Source organism: Brachyistius frenatus, unplaced genomic scaffold (genome assembly GCF_029030835.1).
Source record: "Brachyistius frenatus isolate BFR_SWC_R1_liver_20210118 unplaced genomic scaffold, ASM2903083v1 Contig_340, whole genome shotgun sequence".
Lineage (NCBI taxonomy): Eukaryota > Metazoa > Chordata > Actinopteri > Embiotocidae > Brachyistius > Brachyistius frenatus.
In genome coordinates this window covers 162980-186480 of record NW_027210939.1, presented here as the reverse complement: position 1 = coordinate 186480, position 23501 = coordinate 162980, and the positions used below count along the sequence as shown (strand labels likewise).

General features: G+C 44.2%; 1 protein-coding gene across 4 annotated transcripts in view; it reads right to left on the bottom strand.

Moving 5' to 3' along the window:
• Positions 1-479: 479 nt before the first annotated feature.
• Positions 480-23501, bottom strand: part of ubr5 (ubiquitin protein ligase E3 component n-recognin 5) — a 32600-nt gene continuing 9578 nt past the window's right edge. Inside the window, exons 8-57 of one of the 4 annotated variants that reach the window (XM_069723658.1) lie at positions 23186-23335; positions 22250-22461; positions 21935-22051; positions 21663-21773; positions 21353-21507; positions 20480-20597; positions 20110-20294; positions 19796-19905; positions 19212-19324; positions 18901-19047; positions 18669-18780; positions 18411-18565; positions 18100-18297; positions 17728-17938; positions 17319-17445; positions 17041-17192; positions 16418-16513; positions 16199-16322; positions 15977-16074; positions 15422-15579; positions 15175-15266; positions 14891-15037; positions 14578-14696; positions 14294-14420; positions 13240-13369; positions 12853-13013; positions 12262-12501; positions 11838-11961; positions 11520-11631; positions 11263-11394; positions 9978-10235; positions 9622-9890; positions 8870-9081; positions 8494-8727; positions 8230-8303; positions 7969-8141; positions 7015-7128; positions 6425-6642; positions 6159-6279; positions 5346-5718; positions 5087-5174; positions 4863-5007; positions 4435-4565; positions 4280-4340; positions 3933-4114; positions 3727-3811; positions 3479-3634; positions 2154-2267; positions 1797-2027; positions 480-1294 (exon numbers count right to left, since the gene is read on the bottom strand). In XM_069723658.1, coding sequence (XP_069579759.1) covers positions 1082-1294; positions 1797-2027; positions 2154-2267; positions 3479-3634; positions 3727-3811; positions 3933-4114; positions 4280-4340; positions 4435-4565; positions 4863-5007; positions 5087-5174; positions 5346-5718; positions 6159-6279; positions 6425-6642; positions 7015-7128; positions 7969-8141; positions 8230-8303; positions 8494-8727; positions 8870-9081; positions 9622-9890; positions 9978-10235; positions 11263-11394; positions 11520-11631; positions 11838-11961; positions 12262-12501; positions 12853-13013; positions 13240-13369; positions 14294-14420; positions 14578-14696; positions 14891-15037; positions 15175-15266; positions 15422-15579; positions 15977-16074; positions 16199-16322; positions 16418-16513; positions 17041-17192; positions 17319-17445; positions 17728-17938; positions 18100-18297; positions 18411-18565; positions 18669-18780; positions 18901-19047; positions 19212-19324; positions 19796-19905; positions 20110-20294; positions 20480-20597; positions 21353-21507; positions 21663-21773; positions 21935-22051; positions 22250-22461; positions 23186-23335 — 7685 coding nt within the window. In that variant the 3' untranslated portion in view covers positions 480-1081. Of the gene's footprint in view, positions 1295-1796; positions 2028-2153; positions 2268-3478; positions 3635-3726; positions 3812-3932; positions 4115-4279; positions 4341-4434; positions 4566-4862; positions 5008-5086; positions 5175-5345; positions 5719-6158; positions 6280-6424; positions 6643-6978; positions 7129-7968; positions 8142-8229; positions 8304-8493; positions 8728-8869; positions 9082-9621; positions 9891-9977; positions 10236-11262; positions 11395-11519; positions 11632-11837; positions 11962-12261; positions 12502-12852; positions 13014-13239; positions 13370-14293; positions 14421-14577; positions 14697-14890; positions 15038-15174; positions 15267-15421; positions 15580-15976; positions 16075-16198; positions 16323-16417; positions 16514-17040; positions 17193-17318; positions 17446-17727; positions 17939-18099; positions 18298-18410; positions 18566-18668; positions 18781-18900; positions 19048-19211; positions 19325-19795; positions 19906-20109; positions 20295-20479; positions 20598-21352; positions 21508-21662; positions 21774-21934; positions 22052-22249; positions 22462-23185; positions 23336-23501 lie in introns of all 4 variants that reach the window. The other 3 variants (XM_069723659.1, XM_069723656.1, XM_069723657.1) reach the window with 3 other exon arrangements.

Below are 23501 nucleotides of genomic sequence, written 5' to 3'. Positions count from 1 at the left end.
CACAATTCTCGGTTCAAAACCGTTTCCGGTACTGCTGATTGTTTTAAGTGGTTTGTCACATATTTTCAGAAAGATTCAATTTACTGTTGTTGCCAGTTTCCAGCCATATAAGGCTTATTCAGCAAATCTTTCATTTTTTATATTCATTTACATAATACGCATGCACCCAAAAAAAAACAAATGCCTCAAACCACCCTAAGAAAATGTAACAAAAAAATGTAATCACCCAGTAATGTAAGAATAACCAAGGGATATCTAATGTTAGATGGCCTTATCAGGTGTGTAACAGTAACTAAATTATTTGGAAATCTAACTTTGTAAGCAATAGAACGGCCATTTTTAAAATTCATCATAAGAAACAAAACCAATCAAGAGCAGAAGCAGAATTTAAACTGGTAGAAATCATGGATTCCCATTAACTGGGACAAAATGTTCACGTCCTCTCACGCTAATGTCCCGACTAGTTAACATAGTGAACATTAACAAAATGATAAGAATTCACTATGGACAACTTGTTTGCATCCAAGTTTATTTTGAAACTCCCTACTCCCCCTGTACAAGAAAAAAAGGACTTTCCACAAAGGCAGCAGTGAACTGTCAGTGATCGTACTTTTCTAGGGAAGAAAAAAAAAAAAAAAAAAAAAAAAAAAAAAAAAAAAAAAAAACTTATTATCACAGTGCGTCTTCTTTTCTTCTTTTAAATATTTCTACTGCTGTCATCTTTGGCTGGGTTTTCGGCAGACAGCTTCCTGTCAAACCAAATTCCTGGGAAGCAAAGGTTGAAGCCAATAGAGCAGAGCTGTGGGCTTTACATTTTACAGTGCCAATGCAGGAATGTTCTGGACCGTATACCTCTTCTTCATTAACACAAAAGAAAACAATAAAAATTGAAATAAAAAGCCGTTTGTGTTCACAACACAAACAAATATTACAGCCTGGGGAGATAGCGACAGTATGTCGAATTTCATAAAATTGTTTAGACAAAAAATAAATCTACAAAAATGGAGCTAGGTAAATATTACACAACAGTAAACATGTTTTTCTTTTTTTTCCTTTTTTTTAAACTCTTCTTTTTGAACCTCTACACAAAACCAAAATTCTTGGTCTTAATGGCTAGCAGGAGTTTCTGTTTGAGTATCTGTTTTGAAGAGTAGAGTGGCACGTAGAGACGTGAGATGCAGGTGTTGGCTGTGGGCAGGTGCTGGTCGTCTGGAGGCCGGATGGTGATGGAGGGCATCGGCTGGAACCCCTCCTCGCTGGCTGGCAGAGACGGGCTGGAGGTCCAGAAATACACCTGAGGAGCAGACAAACAATTAGTCCCAATAATCAGCACTGTATCTGATTTGAACTCAAAGGAATGCATGCTGCAGGTGATGCAGGAGGGAAATCAACAGAAACAGAGAAAAAGGGAGAAAGAATGAGATAAAGAACTGAAAAGTGCTTCTGCATTACTCTAAATTTGGACATTTTGAATGCAAAAAGCTACAGCGGGTGCAACCAGAGCAAAACCTCTATTATTAGACCCTCAAAGCCTCCAAGCCAGACTGAAGGCTGGAGTTTATTTCAGTTTGCAATCCATAACAGAAGAAAAGTTTCACTTTTTTTTTTAAACATTACTTTAAAAAAAAGAAGACAAAAAAACATTTTAATCGTTCCATAAAAATTCTTTAAGTGTCTTTTAGAGGGAGATTTAAAGACCATCTTGTCAAGACAGTTCCTCTAAAATTCAATGTCCCAAGAACTCCAGATAACCCGTGGCTCTGAGTTCTCCTCAGGGTCTCTGAGAACAGACTTACCAGGTCTTGCCTCTCAGTCATGCTCATCTTCTCCACTATGGACCAAAACCAGCGTTTGAACTGGAGCAGTTTGTCTGCGTTTTCCCCAGACTCATCGTTGAAGGAGGTGAAGCTGATGAGCATCTGCACGTTAACTTCTCCGCAGCCGTTGACCAGCAGCCTGAAGTCCTCGGCCGTCAAGTCCTCCAGGGCGTTCTTGGGAAGTACGTCCAGCAGACCCTTCCTCATCGCCTTGAAAAGAGACGCAGTCACAACCGGTGTGAAAACACATTTTGATGAGCGACTAAATATTTTCATGTTCTCCAAGAACTCGCACTTAACTCCCAGTCAGTGAAGGTTTTGTAGGCGTTTACTTACATGGAGAGGTTGCTCAGCCACCACTAGCATCCTGTGCTCTGCGTACTTCCTCACATACTCGTACACGTTGAGGGGAGTTACGGGCATGTTGACCCCACCAGACAGAAGCTCCACCTGAACCAGCAGGAATACCACCTCACAAGTTTAAACATCATTTAGACAGTTTTCAGAGTATTTTCAGCATCAGAATATACAGCTGCTTTCAAGAGTTTTCCAGAACAGGTGGTTTAATTACATTACATTTATCTGACTCTTTTATCCAAAGCGACTTACAATAAGTGCATTTCAACCATGAGGGTTCAAACCAGAACAACAAGAATCAAGGAAATACAATTTCTTCCAGAAAGCCAAACTACAAAGTTCTATCAGTAAGTTCTATTTTAAGATACTAAAGTTCTACTGTTCAAAGTTAAAGTCAGAAGAGGTGTGTTTTTAGTTTGTGGTGGAAGATGTTCAGAGTTTCTGCTGTCCTGATGTTGGTGGGGAGCTCATTCTACCATTTAGGAGCCAGGACAGAGGAGGAGGAGGAGCAGCAGAGTGAACGGGCTGGGATGTAGGGTTGGACTATGTCCTGGATGTACACTGGACCCAATCTGTTCACAGCATGGTACGCAAGTACCAATGTTTTGAAACGGATGCAGGCAGCTACTGGTAACCAGTGAAGGGAGCAGAGGAGGAGGAGGAGGAGGAGGAGGAGGAGCGGAGGAGGAGGAGCGGAGTAGTGTGAGTGTATTTCGGCAGGTTAAAGATCAGTCGAGCTGCGGCATTCTGGATGAGCTGCAGAGGTCGGATGGTACTAACAGGTAGACCTGTTACAGTAGTCCAGACGTGAGATGACCAGAACCTGGACCAGAACCTGGACCAGAACCAGAGCTTGGACCAGAGCCTGGACCAGAGCCTGGATTTAATAAAGCGCCTCCTTCTGAGTGAGAAGAGGATGTATTCTCCTGATGTTGTGCAGCATGTATCTTCAGGAACGTGTCGTTACAGTGATGTTGGCAGTAAGAGAGAGTTGACTGTGGAGTGTCTCCGAGGTTCTTATCAGTCAGGGTCGGGATAACAGAGTTGTTGAAGGTAGTAGTCAGGTCGAGGGTGGGACAGTCTTTCCCTGGAAGGAAGAGCAGTTCGGTCTTGTGGAGGTTTAATGATGGTTATAGATCTTATTTTAAAGTTAAGTTCTACCGTGTTATTGTTTTGCTTGGTTGGGAAACCAAGCAGCCAAAGATCCAACACACCTGATGTTTAGACTGAAAATAGCACTGCGAACCAACACGACCTGAACCTATTTTATCTACGTTTGGTGCCACAACAACACAGCCCGTTACCTGTCCAGCTCCTTCCTCTTTGCAGAGGTCGATGGCGAAGGCCAGATCCATGGCAGCAAATACGGCGTCCGCTTCACCGGCCTGGGAATGCCGGATGAGCTGCCGCAGACTCTCATACATGACCGGGTCAAAGAAGGCAAAGTCATGCCAGTTCACCTGCAGTAACAATGATTATAAGTACATTTAGTAGTTCTGCTGAAAGGACCAACCGTCCTAACTGCACATGAAGAAAACCTATTTTCTGTTACCTTTCTCCCAAGCAGCACTTTGATGACATGTCTGTTCAGTGTGATTGGACAGAGTTCATTCTGCAGCAGACATAACCCCAGTATCCTGTCGGGAAGTACAACATTTAACTTACGGTTACCTACATTGTTCAAACATAACTAATTTTCCCTGAAATCATATTTCTACTAGACCTGGTGAACTGTAATCATCTTTTTCAATTCATTACCTGCCAATGTTACGGAAGCAGTTGAGTCTGGCCTCGGTGTTTTTTCCAGGTCGAGGGGAGTAGAAGCCTCGTTTGCCCGGCTGATAGAAGAGAGGAGCGTTGTCGTCGCCATCGTCCGTGTCGTCCAGCTCCATGTCAACCACGCTGCGCGTTGAACCGTGACGCTTGCGGTTCTCCTGCTGCTACAAGGAGAACGAGGGGAGGAGTACTGGCTGTTAGGATGAGCTGTGTTACCGACAACTATTCATGTTATTGTAAGTGTCAAAGCTAAAAAGAAGATTTTTGCCTGCATTTTTAAAGCTATGGCTAAAAATGAGTTATAAATAAAGTAGTGATTCTTTTTTTACTTGTGCTTTCTCTGGCGCCTCCGGGAGACCCAGGTCCAGTATGCTGTCAGCACCATTTTCCCTGGAAAAGACAATCACCGAAGACAATAGGAATATAAAATAAACCTGCTGCTGAGCTCAGGCTTTGATCGGTGCGACTGCTGAGGTTATTTTACCTTCCATGTGCAATGAGCAGCTCCATCGCCTCCTCTACTCGGGCTCGGAGAGAGTCCTCACTAGCCAGCAGCAGCAGCAGCTGAGCAGGGGACAGCTCCAGCAACATGCCCGTAATTTTACTGGCGAACGCCTGAAGAGACAAACGGAGTCAGAGAAACGTACCGAATCCAAACAATGACGCCTTCAAGAGGAAGTAAAACCACAGCGCAGGTTCATCAATCGTTCAAGCTCAACATACTTTGAAAAAAGCGTCAATGTGCATGCAGAGATTAGTGGAGATGAGAGGGAGAGTGTCACTTTCTGTAGTTACAATTTACAGATGTCCCCTAAATGTCCTTAAACATCCAAAACAAACTCATTGTCCAGACAAGTTGCCCCGTTTCTATTTTGATGGGAACCTGTTTTAACGGATGCTGATGTTTCCTACCGGCTGCATTGCGTGAACTCGCGGGTAGAGTCTTTCTCCCAGAGCCTGTCTGTGAGCAGGCAGAGGGTCCGGCTCATCACTGGGGTTTCCCTCTGATGAGGGCCTGAACGGCCTGGTGTCTATGGACAGCTGCCTCCTAGAATCTCTGTGACAGACAAACACAAGTTATGATCTGTGACCGAGCGACTGCACGGCGTTTTATTCCTCTACGAGCAGAGTTGTACCTGTCTCGGTCTCTCCGAGAACCTGCTCGAAGCCCTCCACTCCTCCTCTCTCTCTCCCGGTCTCTGTTCCTCAGACGCTGCATTAGATCTGGACAAACACAAATCAAACGACAAGTTCACTTTGGAGTGCCATTTTCTTTTAAATGTAAAAAAAAATCTTCTTTTACTTTTTGCTTTGAGCATCACAAAAGTACCATTCAATGTAACAATGAAATCACGTTCCATAATGCGGTATACAGTAGTTTCTATGTATTCATACTTGAATTGTAATCGTGATGACACGTACTGCTGGCCTGCATGCCCTTGCTGACACTCTGAACACAGTCCAGGTTGGGCAGCTTGTCGTTGGAGAGGAGGGCCAGGGCGATGGCTGTGTAGAAGCTGCGGGCCACGCCGCTGCCCTCGCCTGGCTCATCTTTGAAGGTGACCTTCACCCGGTGCACAGCCATCGGGGTGGTTGTGCAACGCCTGCCAAAGTGCGTATTTAGCTGACGCATGGTCTGCTGTATTAACTGGTCTCGATCTCGGTCCACCTCCAAGGCCAGGTCACGGGACTGCAGGTTCCTCAGTTTCTCCATTTCGCGACGGAACTTTGACTCCTTTACCTCAAAGCCACCGAGCTCTGTGAGGATCTGAGACAAACAACAGAAAGGGAACAGGATTGTTAGATAAAGCTTCATTTTAACAGCGATATCAAACCATCGGCTGCTGCTCACAATGTGATCCGTCTCTTCCTGTCCAGCATTTAACGGCACAAGTAAGAAGGAGCTGAGGTATTTGAAATATTACTCAGAGGAGTTTAAAACACCTGCAGACTGAAGGTTAGTTCCACAAGAGTTGGATCCAAGGTGCATGTGGCTCCATTTTTGTGGGGTAAGTATGTAATATTAGGCAGGTTGTTGCTTGCGTACAAGTTAATACAGAATGTAAAATCTTGTTGCTTTCGTGTATATACACTTACTAGTTTTCAATTAACACCAAGTTTGAAAATTCTAATATCTACACAGTCATAAAAACATGGGTGTTTGCTACTATTGTTTGACTTTAAATGGATGTTAAAATAAAACGTTACCGATCCAGGCTCAGCTCCTACATCCTCCATGAAGACACGACCGAAGAGCTCCAGCGACAGACGCCAACGGCCAAGTAACATGTCGTGTGAGATCATCATCCCCATGAAACTGCAGTGAGGTCTGGACAGAAAGAACATACACGCCATTTTGATTATTTATCTCTGTTATTGAAACATAAGTACATATAAAACTAAACTTGCAGCATAATAAAAGAGTGTTTTAGTCTTTTTCTATGAGCCCTGAGAAATCCAAGCCTGGTGTTTACCTGAACGATGGGAGAGGAGGCCCGTCGCTCTCGGTGAGGCCGATCTCGGCGAGCAGGCTGCTCTTCAGCTGAGCAGCCAGGTCGTGGGGTGACGGGCCCGGTTTGGAGGCCTCCATCTCCTGCTCTGCCAGCGACGTGTTGTCGGTGCTGCGCTGGCCCGTTTCCATGCTCATCACATTCTTCAGGTTGGCGGAGTAAGACATCTTAGTGGGCAGGATCTGTTTCCGAAGGGTTCAGAGTTGTTGTGTTTTTTTAGTAATGTGAACAGATGCGTGTCTTATGATGATGGCATTGTGATGACACAATGAAATATGAAAATGGGACACAGAAAACGGGCTTTGTTCCAATATCCACATGAATGATTGTGCACCAAAACGCTATCCAACACATCCATTATTTTCTGAAACAGACTGAAGAGTAAATAATGAATTCTGGATAGTTTTATATCGTTTATTTGAAAGTGCTGTTGTTTCAACGTGTCTGCGGTGTTGGTTATGTGTGGATATTCGAACAGAGCTGCCAGCGTGTTTGTCCAGTGAAGAGGGGTGGTATACCTGAGAGGGGGAGGGTAGAGAGGAGCCCATGTTTACCTCCAGGCAGTTCCTGTCCATGCTTGCCTCGGCCAGGCCTTTGGTTGCCGTGTAAGAGGAAGAGTACAGGCCCTGAGAGGGACGGCCGAACAGATCCTCCTTTCTGGCATTAGGCTGTTTGAGAAGAAGCAAAACTGAGTTAAAGCCATGGCAGACACATAATGTTAGTTAGCATTAACAGCAGTCTGGTGAATGACTGTGTTCTGTCCTCTTTTGTCATCTGTCACTTAAAAACATCAACTGCTGGGTAACAATACCTAATACAAGACACAGGCTCTCAACAACAGACTGTCCAGCATCTCCTCGAGGCAAAATAAATGGAAAGTGGTCACAATAAGGCGAAAAGAAAGATTACGAGGAACATGGAACAAAGAAAGATTTAGACGGACACTAAATGCAGCCGTGGAGTCACCATGCCCGATAAACTGCCCGAATAATGTTCCTGCTGACGAACGTTTGGTTTTCAGACATTTCAGAAATGTTGGTCAGCTGTCTGCAGTCTGATCTCTCACATGGCCACTGACAAAAGATCTCTTACAGTGTGTAGCGAGCTAATCTTAAGGGATATAATACATACTGTGGATAAAGCTGTAGTCTTACTGAGAGTGTGCTTCGTTATAGAACTGGATATTAATTGAGAATTTCTTGCCAATAACTACTAGAACCACTTTGGGTCCACATTTTGCTTCATTTTCTTCTTATTTCATTTTACAGAACACAAAATGACACTGCCTTCCTCTCCTTTTGTCAGCAGGGTTTATCAACTGGTCTGGACAGAGGGAGCGCCAGTCCTACATCATACATCAAGAGAAAACCACTTCTGCTGCTGGAGTTTGGGCTATTAGGACGTGCAAATCACCTGCATGGTTGTTACCACTACACTCATCATGGTGTTGCCAAGTAAACATGTTGTGCACCCTGCAGCTGTCAGAGAGACGGAGCAGTGAGTCTGACCTGCAGGAGGTGAGGCTGGTCGGCCAGAGGAATGGCCTCAGCCAGAGGGACGTCGAACGGGTTGGGTGGGATGCAGCCCAGGAAAGTCATGGAGTCAGAGCGTCGGAAGAAAGGGTGGTTCTGACCCGTCTCGGCCGGAACCGGGTCGTCGTCCTTGTCCTGCAGCGTGGAGCCTGAGGTGAAAGAGAGGCACGAGCATTAAAATGACCACGTGGTTCTTTGATATTTTTATACTGATTAAATAATGGTTATGTATCCTACTCTGATTGGTGTCCTCGTCATTCTCGTGCTCAGAATCGTCGTTGTCCAAACCGAGTTCCAAAATCTCTCGATTCCTACGAGTAAAAGTTGAAGAGGATAACGATGCTGTTAAAAATAATGACATGTATTCCAAGAAGTGTTGAATTTAAAGACATGGTCATCATGGACTGTTCAACAAATACATACATCTTTCCATTTCGGGCTGCACAAGTATGCAACTCTTGACAACGAAAAATGACATTTTCCCTCATTTCCACCGTTTACCTTTTTCTGTCCAGCTGTGGGGTGTCCAGGGTGGTCTGCTGGTTCATGGCCTTTATCCAATAGATGAGAGCCTGGAAAACGTAAGCCACATGTTTCAGCGAGCACACGTCCAGCACGGGAAGCACGTCAGAGTGCTCATCGTTGTGGGAGCGCATCAGCGACAGGGCGTAGTTCAGGAAGTCGCCCCGCGCCGACATCATGCCTTGACGAGCCGTCAGCAGCGTGGCTGCTCTCCTGAAACAAACAAACCAAGTTAGAGTGTGAAGCAAACTGTGTTTCTCTACATTAGGACTGTAAACAGTCGTCTCGTCACGATTTCAGCTGAACAGTTTCTAAAGTAGTTCAATCAATCCACCGATCACATTGAGGAGATTACCTGCGTCCTTCCAAAGTGCGAAGGCTGGCCTCCTCCCGTGCAGTCATGCGTTCCCTGCGAGCCGAGTGCTGCGAGGCGTGGAGCGGGTGGCTGGGGTGACCCGGGTCTCCGGCGGACGACAGCGCCGAGCCGTACCGCAACTGAGCCTCAGTAGAATCCATGATGGACACCATCCAGTTCCACGTGGGAATCAGCTTTTCTTCAACATAGTTCTGGTTCAAACAACAAATAATTCACTTTTTACTTACATGATTACAGGATTACGAGATGTTTATTACAGACATGATGAGCACGAGGAGAAAACAATCACATGCTTAATGATGGGAACTGGCACAGATATTTTCAGGATTTTTTTCTGTTTTTTTATTAGTGCCCCTTTTCAGAACTGCTGAATGTGTTTCTTTATGTTTGTGTCCAGGAAAAAATTAGTTGAGGCTAAAACAGATCTTTACAATCAGCCTGTGAGCTCTCTGAATGTAGATAATGAGCAGAGTAAGAAAATGGGGGAAAAAAACTGGAGGATGGTCACCGATGGTTTCATTAGTGAATTGAAATTAATGGTCCCAGTAAATGAAAATGCTTGTATCAGGATTATTTTTCTTTCCTAAAGGTTTGTTCAGTGATGAAAAAAAAAAAAAATGAAAAAAAAAAAAAAGGTTTTTGACGGAAAAATATTGTATGTCTTAAGATAAAGATAAAATATATTCACAATGCGTAGCAGTGGAACCTGTTCCTATGGTCTTCAGTTTTACCTGCAGGTTGACTGCGTCCTGGTAAGTGAGCTTCACAGCAGCAGGATATTGGGAGTAGACGAGATGGTTGTACTTGGGAATCAGACTCATGAGGTCCGATATCTGCCTGATGACGATGCTGTAGGCGCGGGCCAGACTGCTGGCGGACGTCAGGTAGCTGCTGGAGTTGCTGGCTTCCAGAGCCGCTGCTGCCGCCGCAGCACTCGAACTGATCGCGCTGGAGCGACGTAGGTTGGTGGGGTCGATATATATTAGGCCCGTGGAGCTCGCTGGGAAAAGACAAACCGGTACAGTTGAAACTCTACTTCTGGGACATTTTCAAGTAAAACTCTTGCAACAGATGAAGGTTCACTGACCAGCTGGAGTTGAGGAGCTGGACGGAGCGCTTCCAGTGGCCCTCTGGCTGGGGGTGTTTCTGACGGCCCACTGCATGGAGCGAGGAGCCTGGGCCGCGCTGTTGGCATGGGAAGCACTAGTTGTCCTTTCCAGCGGCTCATCCAAGAGGAAGGTCTCCTGGTCGACGTCGTCGCTCTGACTGCTGCTGCTGTCGGAGTCACTGGAGTCGTTGGACTGGGAGTCGTCCTCTGAAAAGAAGGCAGGGACACTGCTGGCACCTTCAGAGGAGAGACAGACAAGGGATGAAGAAAGAGGATACGAGAGATCAGGGTTAGCGTGTGCATTTTCACCTCTACTCTCTTATCGCTTCCACATCAGATTTATCCAGGCAGGAGTGCGGGTTAGTGAATTACACCACCACAAGGCAAAACAACACTAATATGACAGTTAAAGCACTGAAGCATCAAGTCAGAACAACAGCTGCATTCTCTGTTGATCAACTTGTGCTGGATAATATGTGGTTTCCCTTTATCCGTTTTTGAAGATTAAAAAATGTCATCAGAAAAAAAAAAAAAAGGAACCAGAAATGTGTCTCAGTTGTCAAAAAAAAACTCTGAGGAAATTAAACAACAATATCATTAGTAGGAAATGCACATTTTATATACCAAGGAGAAATAACACCACACCATTTGGAAAAGCTACGAGTTGATTAGTTTGTTATTTGGGTGAAACACCGACAACACTACACTTGTGATGAGGGATGGTGTTAGTTAGAAATGACAGACAGTAACGGTGAAATGTGAAAGGGGGACGAACTGGAGGAACTCTCAGCAGGAAACTGTGTATGCACTTTGCAAAGTCACTCTTGCCCTGACATCTGTATATGCATTGAAGTAAAGAGGAGCTCATACCAAAAATAGGAAATGCCAAGGACACCCTACTGCCTGCAAATGAAATACATGGGGTATTCAGCCAGGGACCATTTTGTCTGCTGTGTCATTAGCTCTCCAAACATAAACCCCCACAATCCAAAATGCTGACTGTAAAGCAACAGTGGTTCTGTGAGGACTGACTGAGTCTGTAAGCCAAGGAAAAATACACCACGGTGCAGCAAGACAGAAATGCAATTTCTTTTTAATAAGCAGTTGGAGCCTTAAAAAAAAAAAAGAAAAAAGAAACTGGAGGACGATTGAATTTAAAAAAAAAAAAAAAAAAGAAAAGAAAAAAGGACCTTAGAAAGTGAGGGCTGTTCAGAAAAAAGGGATTTAAAAGAAAATCTCTTATTAAAACCAGCTGCTGACCAACCTGCTTCAGAGCCGGCGGTGGCTGCCGTGACGACGCTCCTGCGCCCACTAGCATTATCCTGATTGCTGTGGTTACTTTCACTGTCGCTCTCCGTTTCAGCTGCTGCCAGCAGGTCCAACTCCATGTCACTTCCTAAAAGCAGAGACGGAGACAACACGGCGCCTCACTCACTGTCGACAAGGATTCTCAAATTAGTTCTGCGACTATATGAGCAGCAGAAGTCTTGTAACTTTTACAGAAAGAAGGATGCTTCTCACCGTCCTCATCGTGCTCATCATGCTGCCCCTCTGCTTCAGCATTTTCTTCTCCCTGCTCCTCTTGGTCGTCATGATGGTCTTCCTCCCCCGCGACTCCCTCTACAACTTCAACCTGAGACAAACGCAACATAATCAGACCCAACACACAAAACATGTTCCAACCCAACATTATACAGAAATACGAGACCACTGAATAGAAATATCCGTACATAAATAACAGCGTGGGCTCTACTCTCACGAACTGTCACCAAAGTGCTCAGAGTCTCTTTCATCCAAACTTCATTACGGTCTTAATGATTGTATAATGAGGCTCCCCACCTCTTCCACATCTGCTGATACGATGTCGTCCTGCTCCTCGTCTCTTCCTCTGACGGGCTGAGACTGGCTGCTGCGCCGAGGCTGGGGGTTCCTGATGATATAAGAGGCAGCTGTCTGGTTGGAGCTGGAAAAAAAACAAAAATCAAACACAAGCCCAGAGTCATCATATCATATGAATACAAAAAAAACAAAAAACATCAAGCCTCTTCTTTTCCTGTTGGTTTCTTCTCTCCAAGCAAAAGTCCACTGACTGAATCAGTGTTTAAAAAACCCTTCAAGTCATTTCTTCACTTCAGCTAATAAAGATCTTCACACCTTAAGTGTGCAGTTCAATCATCCATAATTCACTGATTTTAGAACATATGGCCACACACTATTTCCGACTCCACCTGAAAGGAAAACCAAGATAATAAGTCCATCGAACCTGCTGGACTGGTCCGGTGAGGGTCTCGGAGGCAGCGGTTCAACAGAGAAAAGCTCCTCGCTGCCCTGAACAGCATCGATGCTGGTGCTGGCCAAAGTGAAAGGAGCAGTAGGTCTCGCGATTCCCATTCGCACTGGAACGATCAGTGACTCCGCCACGTTACACAGCTCCTCCACGGCGTAGGGCAGCAGAGCCTGGAAAACACGCCGGCATTTCCCGATGGGCTGCGGGATGAAGTTGCTGTGTGAAGGAAATGAAGAGGAAGACAGAAATGTCAAACTGCTGTCAAATACAAATACACATTATGCTCGAGTGTGTTTGTGTCGGTCATTTACTTATTTTAGAACAGCCGTTGTCTAAAACATTGCTTTACTTTAAAAACCTTGAAGTTGCTTTATTGCATTCTTGGCCACTAAAGAGCACCGGAACCAGAAACCTGCTTTATTCCTGGCTGATTATGATTCTGGCTTATTTGTTAGCAAACGATAACCTTTGTTTGACTTTAGCATCTGCAGATTGTATAGAGTGAGCACTGAATATCTAAGCAGTGAAGATTATCAATAAACAATCATCTGCAAAGTGTGTTCTTACTTCTTCTTCTTGGAGGAGGCCATCTCCACGCTGAGGATGACGAACACCCGGGCTACAGAGCGGAGGAACCTCCTGGTGACGTTGACGGCCTCCTCTCTCCGGCCAGGCGTGTACTTGTTCTGCAGCTCCTTTACCAGCGTACCCAGCAAAGTGTCTATAAACTAATGCAGGAGGTAAAAAAAAAAAAAAAAAAAAAAAATTAACATCCAATAAGGACCATCTTGAGATGATCATTCAAACAGTTTCAGAGTAATCATAACTGAGGAAAATGCAGAACCGGTGGTGCCACTTCAGTGGTATCATTTTCAGTTTTTTCTGGGTAACAATTACTCAAAGCAGATTTTACTTCACACCATGTGCACGAGAGGAAAGACTAACTGGACTTACAGTGATGTCAGGAGCACACTTGACAATGAGGCAATGTGTGAAACAGTCAAGGCGAATGGTGCCACTCTGCTGATTCAAGTAGACCTGCTCTTCAGGCAGGAGGTGGGCAATTCTGCTGCTGGCACTAAGTCTAGGAGATGGAAAAACACAGGAGTCCAAATATTGGTTGTTGAAGAGCAAAAACCTCTATAACAAACCATGTGGAACTAACTGATATCAATATATTAATAGTAAAGTAACATGAAGCTGTGACTACATCACACTCATGTAAAGTCCCTTCAGGAAATCGCAATAATTAACGCAAATTCAAGAAAACGCCACAATATTTGCAGGAGCTTGCAATTTTTGTTTTATTCCTGAAAAAAATGTCATCAGCAGAATCTGTGCTGGAAGTATTAACGGCATAAAGTAATTATTTTGTTGGAAAAGTGGTCTTCACAAAAGCTTGTTTCATCCAGCAGGTCTATGTGTTGAATGATCATGAATTAAACGGCATCTGAAGCTCTTATTTTGACAGCTGATGTAGTCCTTGTTTCTATATTCCAGTCACAGACGGACTGTTCTGGAAACATGCGCAGCTTTTATCATTTATTTTTGTAACTTTTAGCCCCATGGTTCTCTACGTTCAATACATAAATTAAAAATAAAATTAGAACTAAAATATTTGTGATGTGCAGCATGATTATTATCACAGGAAGTGAATACAGATTTATTCCGTTATCAGGTAGTGAATAAATTATAATTTTTGTAAATCTAACTTTTCTTTCTGAACTTGCAACTTTTTCAAATTCTGGCAATTTTATGCGAAAAACTCACTTTAAACTCCAAAAATGACTTCAACATTTGAGAGAAAAACATGCGCAAAATCAAATGTTGATCGCAACAATCACAACAAATCTCTGAAATCCTGGAGGGACTGTCATGTTTGTAGATGATATCATGCAACTGGCACATTGTTTCTGAAAGGGCACATTGATGTTGACCTTTATGTCATTTTTCTGTTTTACATACTTGCAGTCTTTCAACATCTTTGCACTCCTGCTGTGATACTTACGGGTCTTTATTCTCCTGAGAACCAAACATGATCATGGACTTGAGGGCGTTCCAGTCCTGCAGGACCCTCTCCAGAGCCAGCTGAGCAAAGCGGGGAGGTTCTAGGTCATGATCTGGCATATCAGAGTCTGAAAGAAGAAGAGAACAGAGGCCTTTAGGGAATGATATTTTACAAAGCTGCAGCCCGGACCACAGACACGGCAAATTGTAACCTTCAATGCATGTAAAATCTGTTGATTGTTCGTCTGCACTGAAAGTTAAAAATGAGAGAAGAAGTGAAGCTACCTTCTGCATTAGCAGCCTTGCGGTTCCTGTCCTCTCTGATGCGGGGTGGTCTGTACTGACAGTGCTCAACACTCTGCCTGGCAACAGTCTGCACCAGGAACAGTAATATATGCTCTCCCCTGCAGATGGAAACACAAGTCAAACCGTTAGAATCACCTTTTCCTCACTCGCTCAATATGAAGCATCCTTGGTGGTACAGTGGTCTATCAAAATAACACAAATAAGCAGATAAAGTCGGAAATGCACAAATCTACTTGTAAAGGAAACGCAGATGGTCTATGTGAAGTGAGTCGAGAGTACATGGAGGTCTTACCTGCTGTTCGGTGTGGTGACCAGGTTGGTGGTTGTGAGCAACCTGTACAGCAGATCCAGACGAGCCGCCTTCTGGCCGGCTATCAGCGTTTTACACTTACATTTCTCCCAGCAGTCACAGTACGCTGTAGGAGAGGTTCTCTTCAACCTGGCAAAGAAGAGTGGTATAAAAATGTATAATCAAGCATATGCCATACTCTGAATACTGGTGATCATAAGGAATGAGAATAAAGACTAGAGCCTTAACAAAGAGTGAATAAGGCCAAACTGAAAACTCGGACTTACTTGCAGTCATGTCCTTTGTGACATACTCTCGCACACTCAGTGCAGCAGCACAGGGACTCCAGCAAGCCACATGTTCGACACTCAAAGATATCCTGAATCCAAAAGCCAGGGTCAGGAGAATTGTCAGTGTGTCAGAGCTTAGCAAAGAAATACAGTTTCCAAACTAGACATTTTACTTTTTAGACACAAAACAGGTTTTTCTAGTAAAGAGTGTAAAGTTTACTGTGATAATTTCCTCTGGGCTGACCTGGTTAATGTGCTCAGCTCCCGTCCAAGTGAAACTGCAGGTGTCATTGCAGCAGAGAACATACAGGGGAGAATCATCTGGGTTGGTCCCCGAGGGGCAGATCATCTCCATGAACACAGAATCTGCATCCTCCTTCTCTGCGATGCCGGGGTCACCCACTGCGTTCAAGACATTCGAGCAACAAAAGGAGAACATGGAAACAGAAAGCCAGTTACAACATGATAGTTTGCTGCTAGAAGCAGGGCAGCAAAATAGGTCAGGATTCACATAACTGGTGGACAACCTCCAATGTTCCAGCTATTACCTAACCGCTTACAATTACATCAGTTTCACAAAAACTCCGCTGCTTTCCCAGAATTTATTCACAAATGCTGAATGGTCAGTCACGCAAACCTCATGCTAATGCCTGTCATTCCTCTCCGTGTCAGGAACACAATAACACGTGTGGAGCGTGTTCATAATACTCAGCATTTAAATTAAGGTTTGAGATCTGAGAAACCGTCTTCATTTAGATGACAAACCACTTTACAGCATAAAGCTAACTTATGAACTTACCCTTGGCCATTTTCTGAGCAGCCTCCAGCACTGTGATAGCTGCTGGGTAGGCTCTCCCACTGACAGCCAGCATGAATGGGGTCATTCCTCGGGCATCCCTGTCAAACAATGCCAACACTATACATTAGCACTTTGGAGAGGAAAACGAACAAAAGAATAGCAAATAAATCGGAACAAAAGTATGTTTCTTCTTTAAATTTAAATAGTGAAGAAGAATCTTACTTTGCGGAGAGCAGGTCTCGTAGGTGTGGCCTCAGAACAACACTGTCACACATCAGCTTCAGGATCAGGTGGGCGTTGGCCTTCCTGTCTTTAGACTCCACCACCGAGGGCTCAGTGGACGGCCCTGCTCATATGAACAATATAGAACAGTCGGTCAGTCAACGGACGGACACACACGGACACGGACACACGCACACATGCACACACACACTCCTGAACCTGGGATGGTGGAGGTGCTGGGGCCCTGGCTGGTACCAGTGGAGGCGGTGGTGAGTGAACCCACAGCTGGGGCTAGAATGAAGTCAATGTCACCATCTGTTGAGAAAACAACTTTGCATTATTTCAAAGAAAAATGTGATTATTATTATCCCTTTCAGAGTTACATAACTTTAAAGTCTTAGATTAATTTACAAAGCCAAGGAAGGAGAGTTAAATTCCATGATTACACACGTGCACATTTCAATATCATTGTGCAAAACTGCCTCCAGACTGAAAACTATGGCAAAACAGTGAGAGCTTGCACTGGTGTGGGCGAGCAGCTACGAGATGAAATCAAGGACTCCCGTTTTAAAGCTTAAAAAAAAAAACGCCAACACACAACACGACAGTTTAGACTCCTCTGAGCCACAACTGCACAGAAATCGTTCGCTTGATCATTTCAGGGTAAATTAATGCAATTATACAATATTCCTTATAATTAAGATTCCTACTCGCTGTATGAGATTTAACTTGTCAATACAAAGCAGAGGTCGAGGATGATTTAACAGTTTTTTCATTGTTTCTTTGATGCAGTGACACCGTAGTAATCCACCATCTCTACTGCCTCATTCAGATGATCTCACCAGGGTCCATGGGTGGGGGGTCAGGGACCCAGCTTGGTGGAGCAATGGGTGGGGAAACAGGGTCCTGGTGGTCACTGGATGATGGGCCAGACTCATGGCGGCCAAGACCTGCTGCTCTTAGAGACCTCCGCATCATCTCCCTCAGACGAAGTCTAGTAACAACACACAAAAGAAAATGGCTTCATCAACAATTTTGCTTGTGTTTTTAATATTACTGAAGAACTGTTTACTAAAAATGGACAGAAAAACACAAAAATAATAGAATAGAATATTTTTACCCTCTGCTACTGGACGAGCCTGTCCTATTTCCAGAGCTGTTGCTTGAGACCACAGAGATGGCGTTGGCGATCGCCTCCACAGCAGACAGACGCTCTGCAAATGTGTTTCTCTCTGACCGTTCGGCTTCTGAAATGAAACATGGTCATTACGCATCGAGAGGAGTCAGCAGGAAGGAGGCAATCAGGAGGATCCATGTGAGCAGACTCCAATCTGGAACCGTGTTGAAAGTAAAAGTACATTTCTTCTATCATTTTTTCTATTTTAAATTCTACATTCTGTTGGATACAGTATTCCAAGAACCAGCCCACGAATACAACGAAAATGACTTTTCTGCAGTTATTTAAATACTCCAATAATCAAGAACCCAATGCAGCTCCCAGACAGACCAACAGTGACACGCCAGCTCACCTTCCTCCTCTTTGGTCTCCTTGTTGCTAACAGGGAAGCAGACAGAGACAGCAGCATGGAGGATGTTGCGGTTCCCATCACATCGATGGCCCAGAAGAGCTCCGAGTGCCTGGCTGCCCTGATCCAGCAGGAAGGCCTGCTCAAGGTTCACCAGATACTGCCGACACGCCTCGTAGTCGCAGCGCAGCACATGCTGCATCAGCGTCTGTTTCTGAAAGGGACAAACTGGTTGTAGTGAGAACTGACTACGATCACAGAAAGATTTAAGGACAGAGAATATGGGCACATAATAAAACTGAACATCCTTTTGATCTGCTTGTTCATTTGTTTTCAAAGTTGTCATCGCATTGGTATTTATAAGGTCATGTTTACCTCTACGGCCATAATAATGATAGCAGCTTTCTTTTTAATGGTGGAGTTAGAGGGGAGATTGGCCAGAGAGTGCACCCCCATTCCCAGGCTGTTTATAGGAGGCAGGTCCAACCAATCAGGGTCCCGAATTCCACCCATGCAGTCTTTGGCCATCGGGTAGATTGTCCCATTCCCATCTCGAAGGATGATAGGAGACTCCTGAAAATAAAAACAAAATTCAACATTTAAGATTAGTATATCCTACATCTCTAAAGATGTATGCATGTAAAACCCCCCCAAAAATACATCCGCTATTGAGGAGGCCGTCTCACCTGTCCTGCAGTGAAGATGGCCACGTTGCGCTCACTCTGCCCCAGGAAGGCCAGGTTACTAGTTGGGAAGTTATTCTCCTGCTCAGCTTTGCCTGTGGCCAGGTCAAAGATACAGTACCTTACCCAGTTACCAGTTTTCAGCACTGCGTGGACTCCTGCAAGATGGAGAAATATTTAAGATCTAGAAACATTCTGCACAGAACTACAAATCGAGTATCCACGGATACATAGAAACACAGGGCAACAGGACAAACTCACCTTTGGAGTCAACATTAACAGCCAGAATCTCTGCCTTCTCTGGGATACAGAGCTTTTTAGGTGTTCGCTGAAAACAATCTGGAACTTTCGGAGTCCCACCAGTTTTGACCACCTGTCAAACACATTGAAGGAGATGAAAAGTCAGCGAACATGTCATGCGGAGGACAAATGCTCAAATACATCATGTTACTACTTCAGTTGAACTCCAAATACTATCTATTTCCACTCCTACCTGTAGCTCATCTATTCTGAGGAGCCTGCAGTCCTGCAACAGTGATGATGGGTCTGAGTCGGGGGGAGCGGCGGTGCTCTGGTTGCTCATGCTGCTTGATGTCCCTGGAAACTTCACAGCAACGTAAGCACCATCCACTTTGAGCACCTGGGGCAGAATATGAAGGTAATAAAGTGAGCTGCAATAACACAAAATCACACATATACAGGCCAGACACAAAGAGCTGAAGCAGGACACAAATATTCCTTAATATCCCAAGACATTTGTAAGCTTTGATTCTCCGTGTTCATCCTTGTTTCAGATGTACCCACCTTTCCCACAGGGACGTTTTTAACGTCCTCCACAAAGACCACCTCCCGTAGAGGCCACTGCTCTTCATTCACCTTCTCTTCCTCTTTGGGAGCGGGGGTCGAACGTCTTCGCTCTGCATGGAGTACAGCATATTAACTTTTAGTCATTTAGTCACGTCACATTCAAATTAGAGCCTCATTCATATTCATGTTTAGGAATTGTAAATGGTTTAGAATTTCACTCCTAATTAAGGCTGTGGACATATTTCGCTGACCAGGTGATTAAAACCTCTAGTGTGGACGAAGGAAAATTAATCATCAACACTGACAGCTTTCAGTTTGATTCATAGTATAAGAGGTTGTAAAAGGGAAACCAAATATAACAGTATATACTGTGAGCTGGCCACATTTCCTTCACGGGAAAACAGGCGGGGGGAAAAGAATGTGCTGATAAAAGCCTGCGCACCATCTGTTTCAAAGTCAAAGGACTAATGAGAGCACTGAGTGGGGAATAAATTGGTTGTGTGCCTGGGAGATAGGAAAGTCAGGGCTTGTGCTGGTGAGAGAGCAAACAGTTAAGAGGGGGGTGAGAGAAGCCGACATACTGTAGGGCAGTGAGGCACTGCTAGCAATGGAAGAGGTATCACTGCAGGTCGATGCTGGGGAGGGAGGAGGACCCATCTCAGTCTTCACCAGCTCCGGCTTGCTTTCAGTCCTACGGGGTAAGACAAAGATACATGGCTTGATTGGACCGAAGGTTTTTTTTCAGCATAGCAACATAAAAAGCATCTTCAATCAAGTCTATAGATTACTTCCATCTGTGGTAAAAGAAAAAAAAATTTCAATAAATGCACGAACATAAAATGATGGAAGAATATTCAGATCCAAAACATTTGGCCAAATAAAAGGTGAATCTGACTTGATTTCCTGGGTCTTGGTGGTCTTCTCCATGTTCTTGAGGCTCTCCGGTGAGCGCAGCTGGAACCTGCAGCTGTCATTCATGTTCCAGACAGATTCCAACAGAACGCCCACTTTGGGGATTCCAGCACTGACAGAAAAGGCCACTGCACCAGCATGGTAGAGGGGGTTATTCCTCAAGCACACCTGAAGAACAAACCGTCAACTGGTGACTTACAATACATTGACTTCACAGTAATTGCAAGACTTATAATAAGTGTGTAGTAGTAGTATTCTTAAGGACAAATCTATAGTAAACATTAAACATTACACCAGAGCTTTGTCCACCTTAGTCTGAACAGACAACAGTGAAAACTCAAACTCCTTCTTACCTGTGTTCCCACGGTGATGTTGGGTATGGAGGAGATGCCAGCGCTGGACTTTGGCTTTTTGTTCTTGGCTCTGGCCTTTTCAAGCATCTTCTTCCTTTGACTAAAAGGCACAACACCCCTGCAGAGAAGATGGAATCAGTTAGCTATCAAAAGCTCACTGACATTCACACCTTCCTCTTCATAATATTATCATTGAGTTCCCAGGTATTGCAAATAGGCTATAAATGCTGTGCAGCATTGGTGTTTTTAATCCTTGTTAAATACAAGGTCTTTGGAAGAATTCACATTGTTTGCTACAAGTCCAGGTTGCGTGTTATGTTCATAAGAACATATAATATAAAAACTTTATTCAATTTTGAAATCTAAGATGGACAAAAAGATCTCCAGGCATCAACAATGGCATCGAAAGCACGTGGCGATCAATAATATCTGCCAGGAACATGTTTTGTTTTATTGATAATTATGAAGAATCCAGGGAGAGATGACTGATGACTCCTGGCTTCTATCACAGCACACTTAGCAGGATAACAATGTTATGGTGACCCTGGGGAGTCAATGTTATTCTGTCCCTTCAGGATTGAGGAGTTTTTTGTGATTGTTGTGAACTAAAATGTTTGATGCTGCAGCGTCTTTTCTCAGAAACCACAATGCAATTTGCCAAGATTTGGGTATTTTTTTGGCAGTAAAACTGCCTTCAGCAGAGCTTCTATTGAGAACATTTATGGCAGAAAAATCACAGGAATTTTGTAAAAGAGAAAGTTCCCGCAAATAGTGTGACGGTGGGTTGAATTTGCATAAATTACTGCAATATTGTGATTTCCTCTCGGCTCTGGTTTCAATTCAATGTAGTTATAAGAATAACTTGTTCCTCACCACCAGTAGAGGCTATTCTCCAGCTGCGCACATGTGTAGAGCGCGCAGCAGTGCAGCGACACCATACGTTCCCCCTGCAGCTCAGGGAAAGACTGAGCACTGTGCTCCAGCTTGGAAGCCACTGTGCTCAGTGTGTCGTCCACCCAGGTTGCCACCTATACAACACACGCACACGTTAATAAACAGCTAATAAAATACACGTGTAATTTAAGGGTGGCGGATCAGTAACTAAAAAAACATTTGTTTATTCAATCAGTTATAAGACAGCCTGGATCTTGTCGTTATGTCGAGAGAAGCAATTATAATCTACCTTGTTGGTCTCGGTAGCTACGGTGGCTCTGATGCTATTAGCAGACAGTAAGGTGATCTTCTCATTGGCCAAGCCCAGGAAGGAGACACGAGGGTGGTGAATGGAAGGATTCTGAAGCGACCAATGACAGGAGAGTTAGTGATATCAGCTCTCCAACATGTGATACAACACCAGCTCTTACTTGCCATTGGGCTTGCTCTAATAAAAGATTGGATGTGTGATGTATTTCACTGAATAATGTTTTTTGGCTGCACATAGGTTGAATTCTCCACCTGTGCATTCCTGTAGGGTTCAGGTTCGCTCCACTTCCACTGATAAAGCTCTCCTTTGGAGCTCACAGCCACTAGCTCTGAGAACATGGCACCAATGCTCACAAACTTCACACCGTCCTGCAGAGGAAATTAGACAGCTCAATATGTATCAGTTTAAATAAAACTAAAAAAACCAAACACTGTAGTCTAATCATGCTGTAGAGACATCTCAATATGATCAAATTGAATTGAATCTCTGCATGCGACGCAATCACACTGAAAGTCTTGTATTCTTGCGCTTCAAAAAGGAATGGCAGGTGTTTGCACTCCTCTCACCTTGTCGGGCCACCACTGCAGCTCCTCTCCCAGGGAGACAGGGCTCTGGACTGGGATGCTCTTCTTGTCGAGGCTGGGCTCACCCTCACGGCTGGTGGAGCCTCGCTCCGTGTCGAACGAGGCCCCATCGAGCCACCGGCGCTCACGTAACCTCAATACAGACTCACGTTCACGCAACAGCTCTGAGTCACGCTCTAGGGGAAGAAGGAGAACTGGTATGCAATAAGGTCACACCAGTGGGATAGAAGTAAGCCACTCTCTGGGAAAGACCCGTCAACATAGTTTTAAGAATAGAGAGAGAACGATAGATTCTTTAGAATCACTGTGATGCAAATTAATCAATTGCAATACTGGAGATTGAACGGGAGTCTACAATAATACTGTGGGTGAGTCACTTTGCAGGCTCATAAGTTAAAATGCGAGATAGAAGAGGAAGTGGATAGACAGAAAGAAAGCATGCATATGGGCTAAAAGTGGGCTAGGTACGTTTTTAAAATAGACTGCCTTAAAGGGTCCCTGTGAAGACAGGTGGGCCTAGCGGGCCTTTCTCAGAGAGATCACAGTGTGTACTACAGCCATGCAGCATACAACACCAAACACGTATCATGTAAATTCAGCTGAAGAAACTGAAGAGAGGATTTATCCACCAAATAAACTAAAACCATTTCTCTTTACAGCAATTTGTATAAAACCTACACTTCAGTTAACTGCTGTAATCTTGTCAGAAAATGCTTTTCTTGTTAGGTACCGTCTCATTTTCAAACCTCTCAAGCCACCTACAGAAAAATGGTGAAAAAACAGCCTTGATTTCCAACTTGTCGGATGTGTTGTGTTTGGAAGCCATCCCCATAAACAAAAGCCGTCACCAGTGCTGCCACCAAAGCCTCTTTAATACCCAGTGTCCCTTCACTAGTCCGAGGTGAGCTGTCGAGTTACCTCTGGAAGATCCCAGGCGAGACAACGAGGAGCGTCTAAAAGAAGGATAGCCAAAGTAGCTGATGTCCTCAGAGAACATGGCATCAGCATCAATGATGACACTGGGGTGCGCTGAGTGAATGTCTGCATCCAACAGGGACATCAGGTCCTCTGCACGGGGGGGGGGGGAGACACACAAAGGAGGCAAGTTTTAACACTAAATTACAAAATCACATATATTCTTTATACTTACTAAACTATTACAATGATCATAATGAAAATTGTAATACTATTTTCTTTTGTAATTCCACAAACATATTTCTATTACACCGTGTTG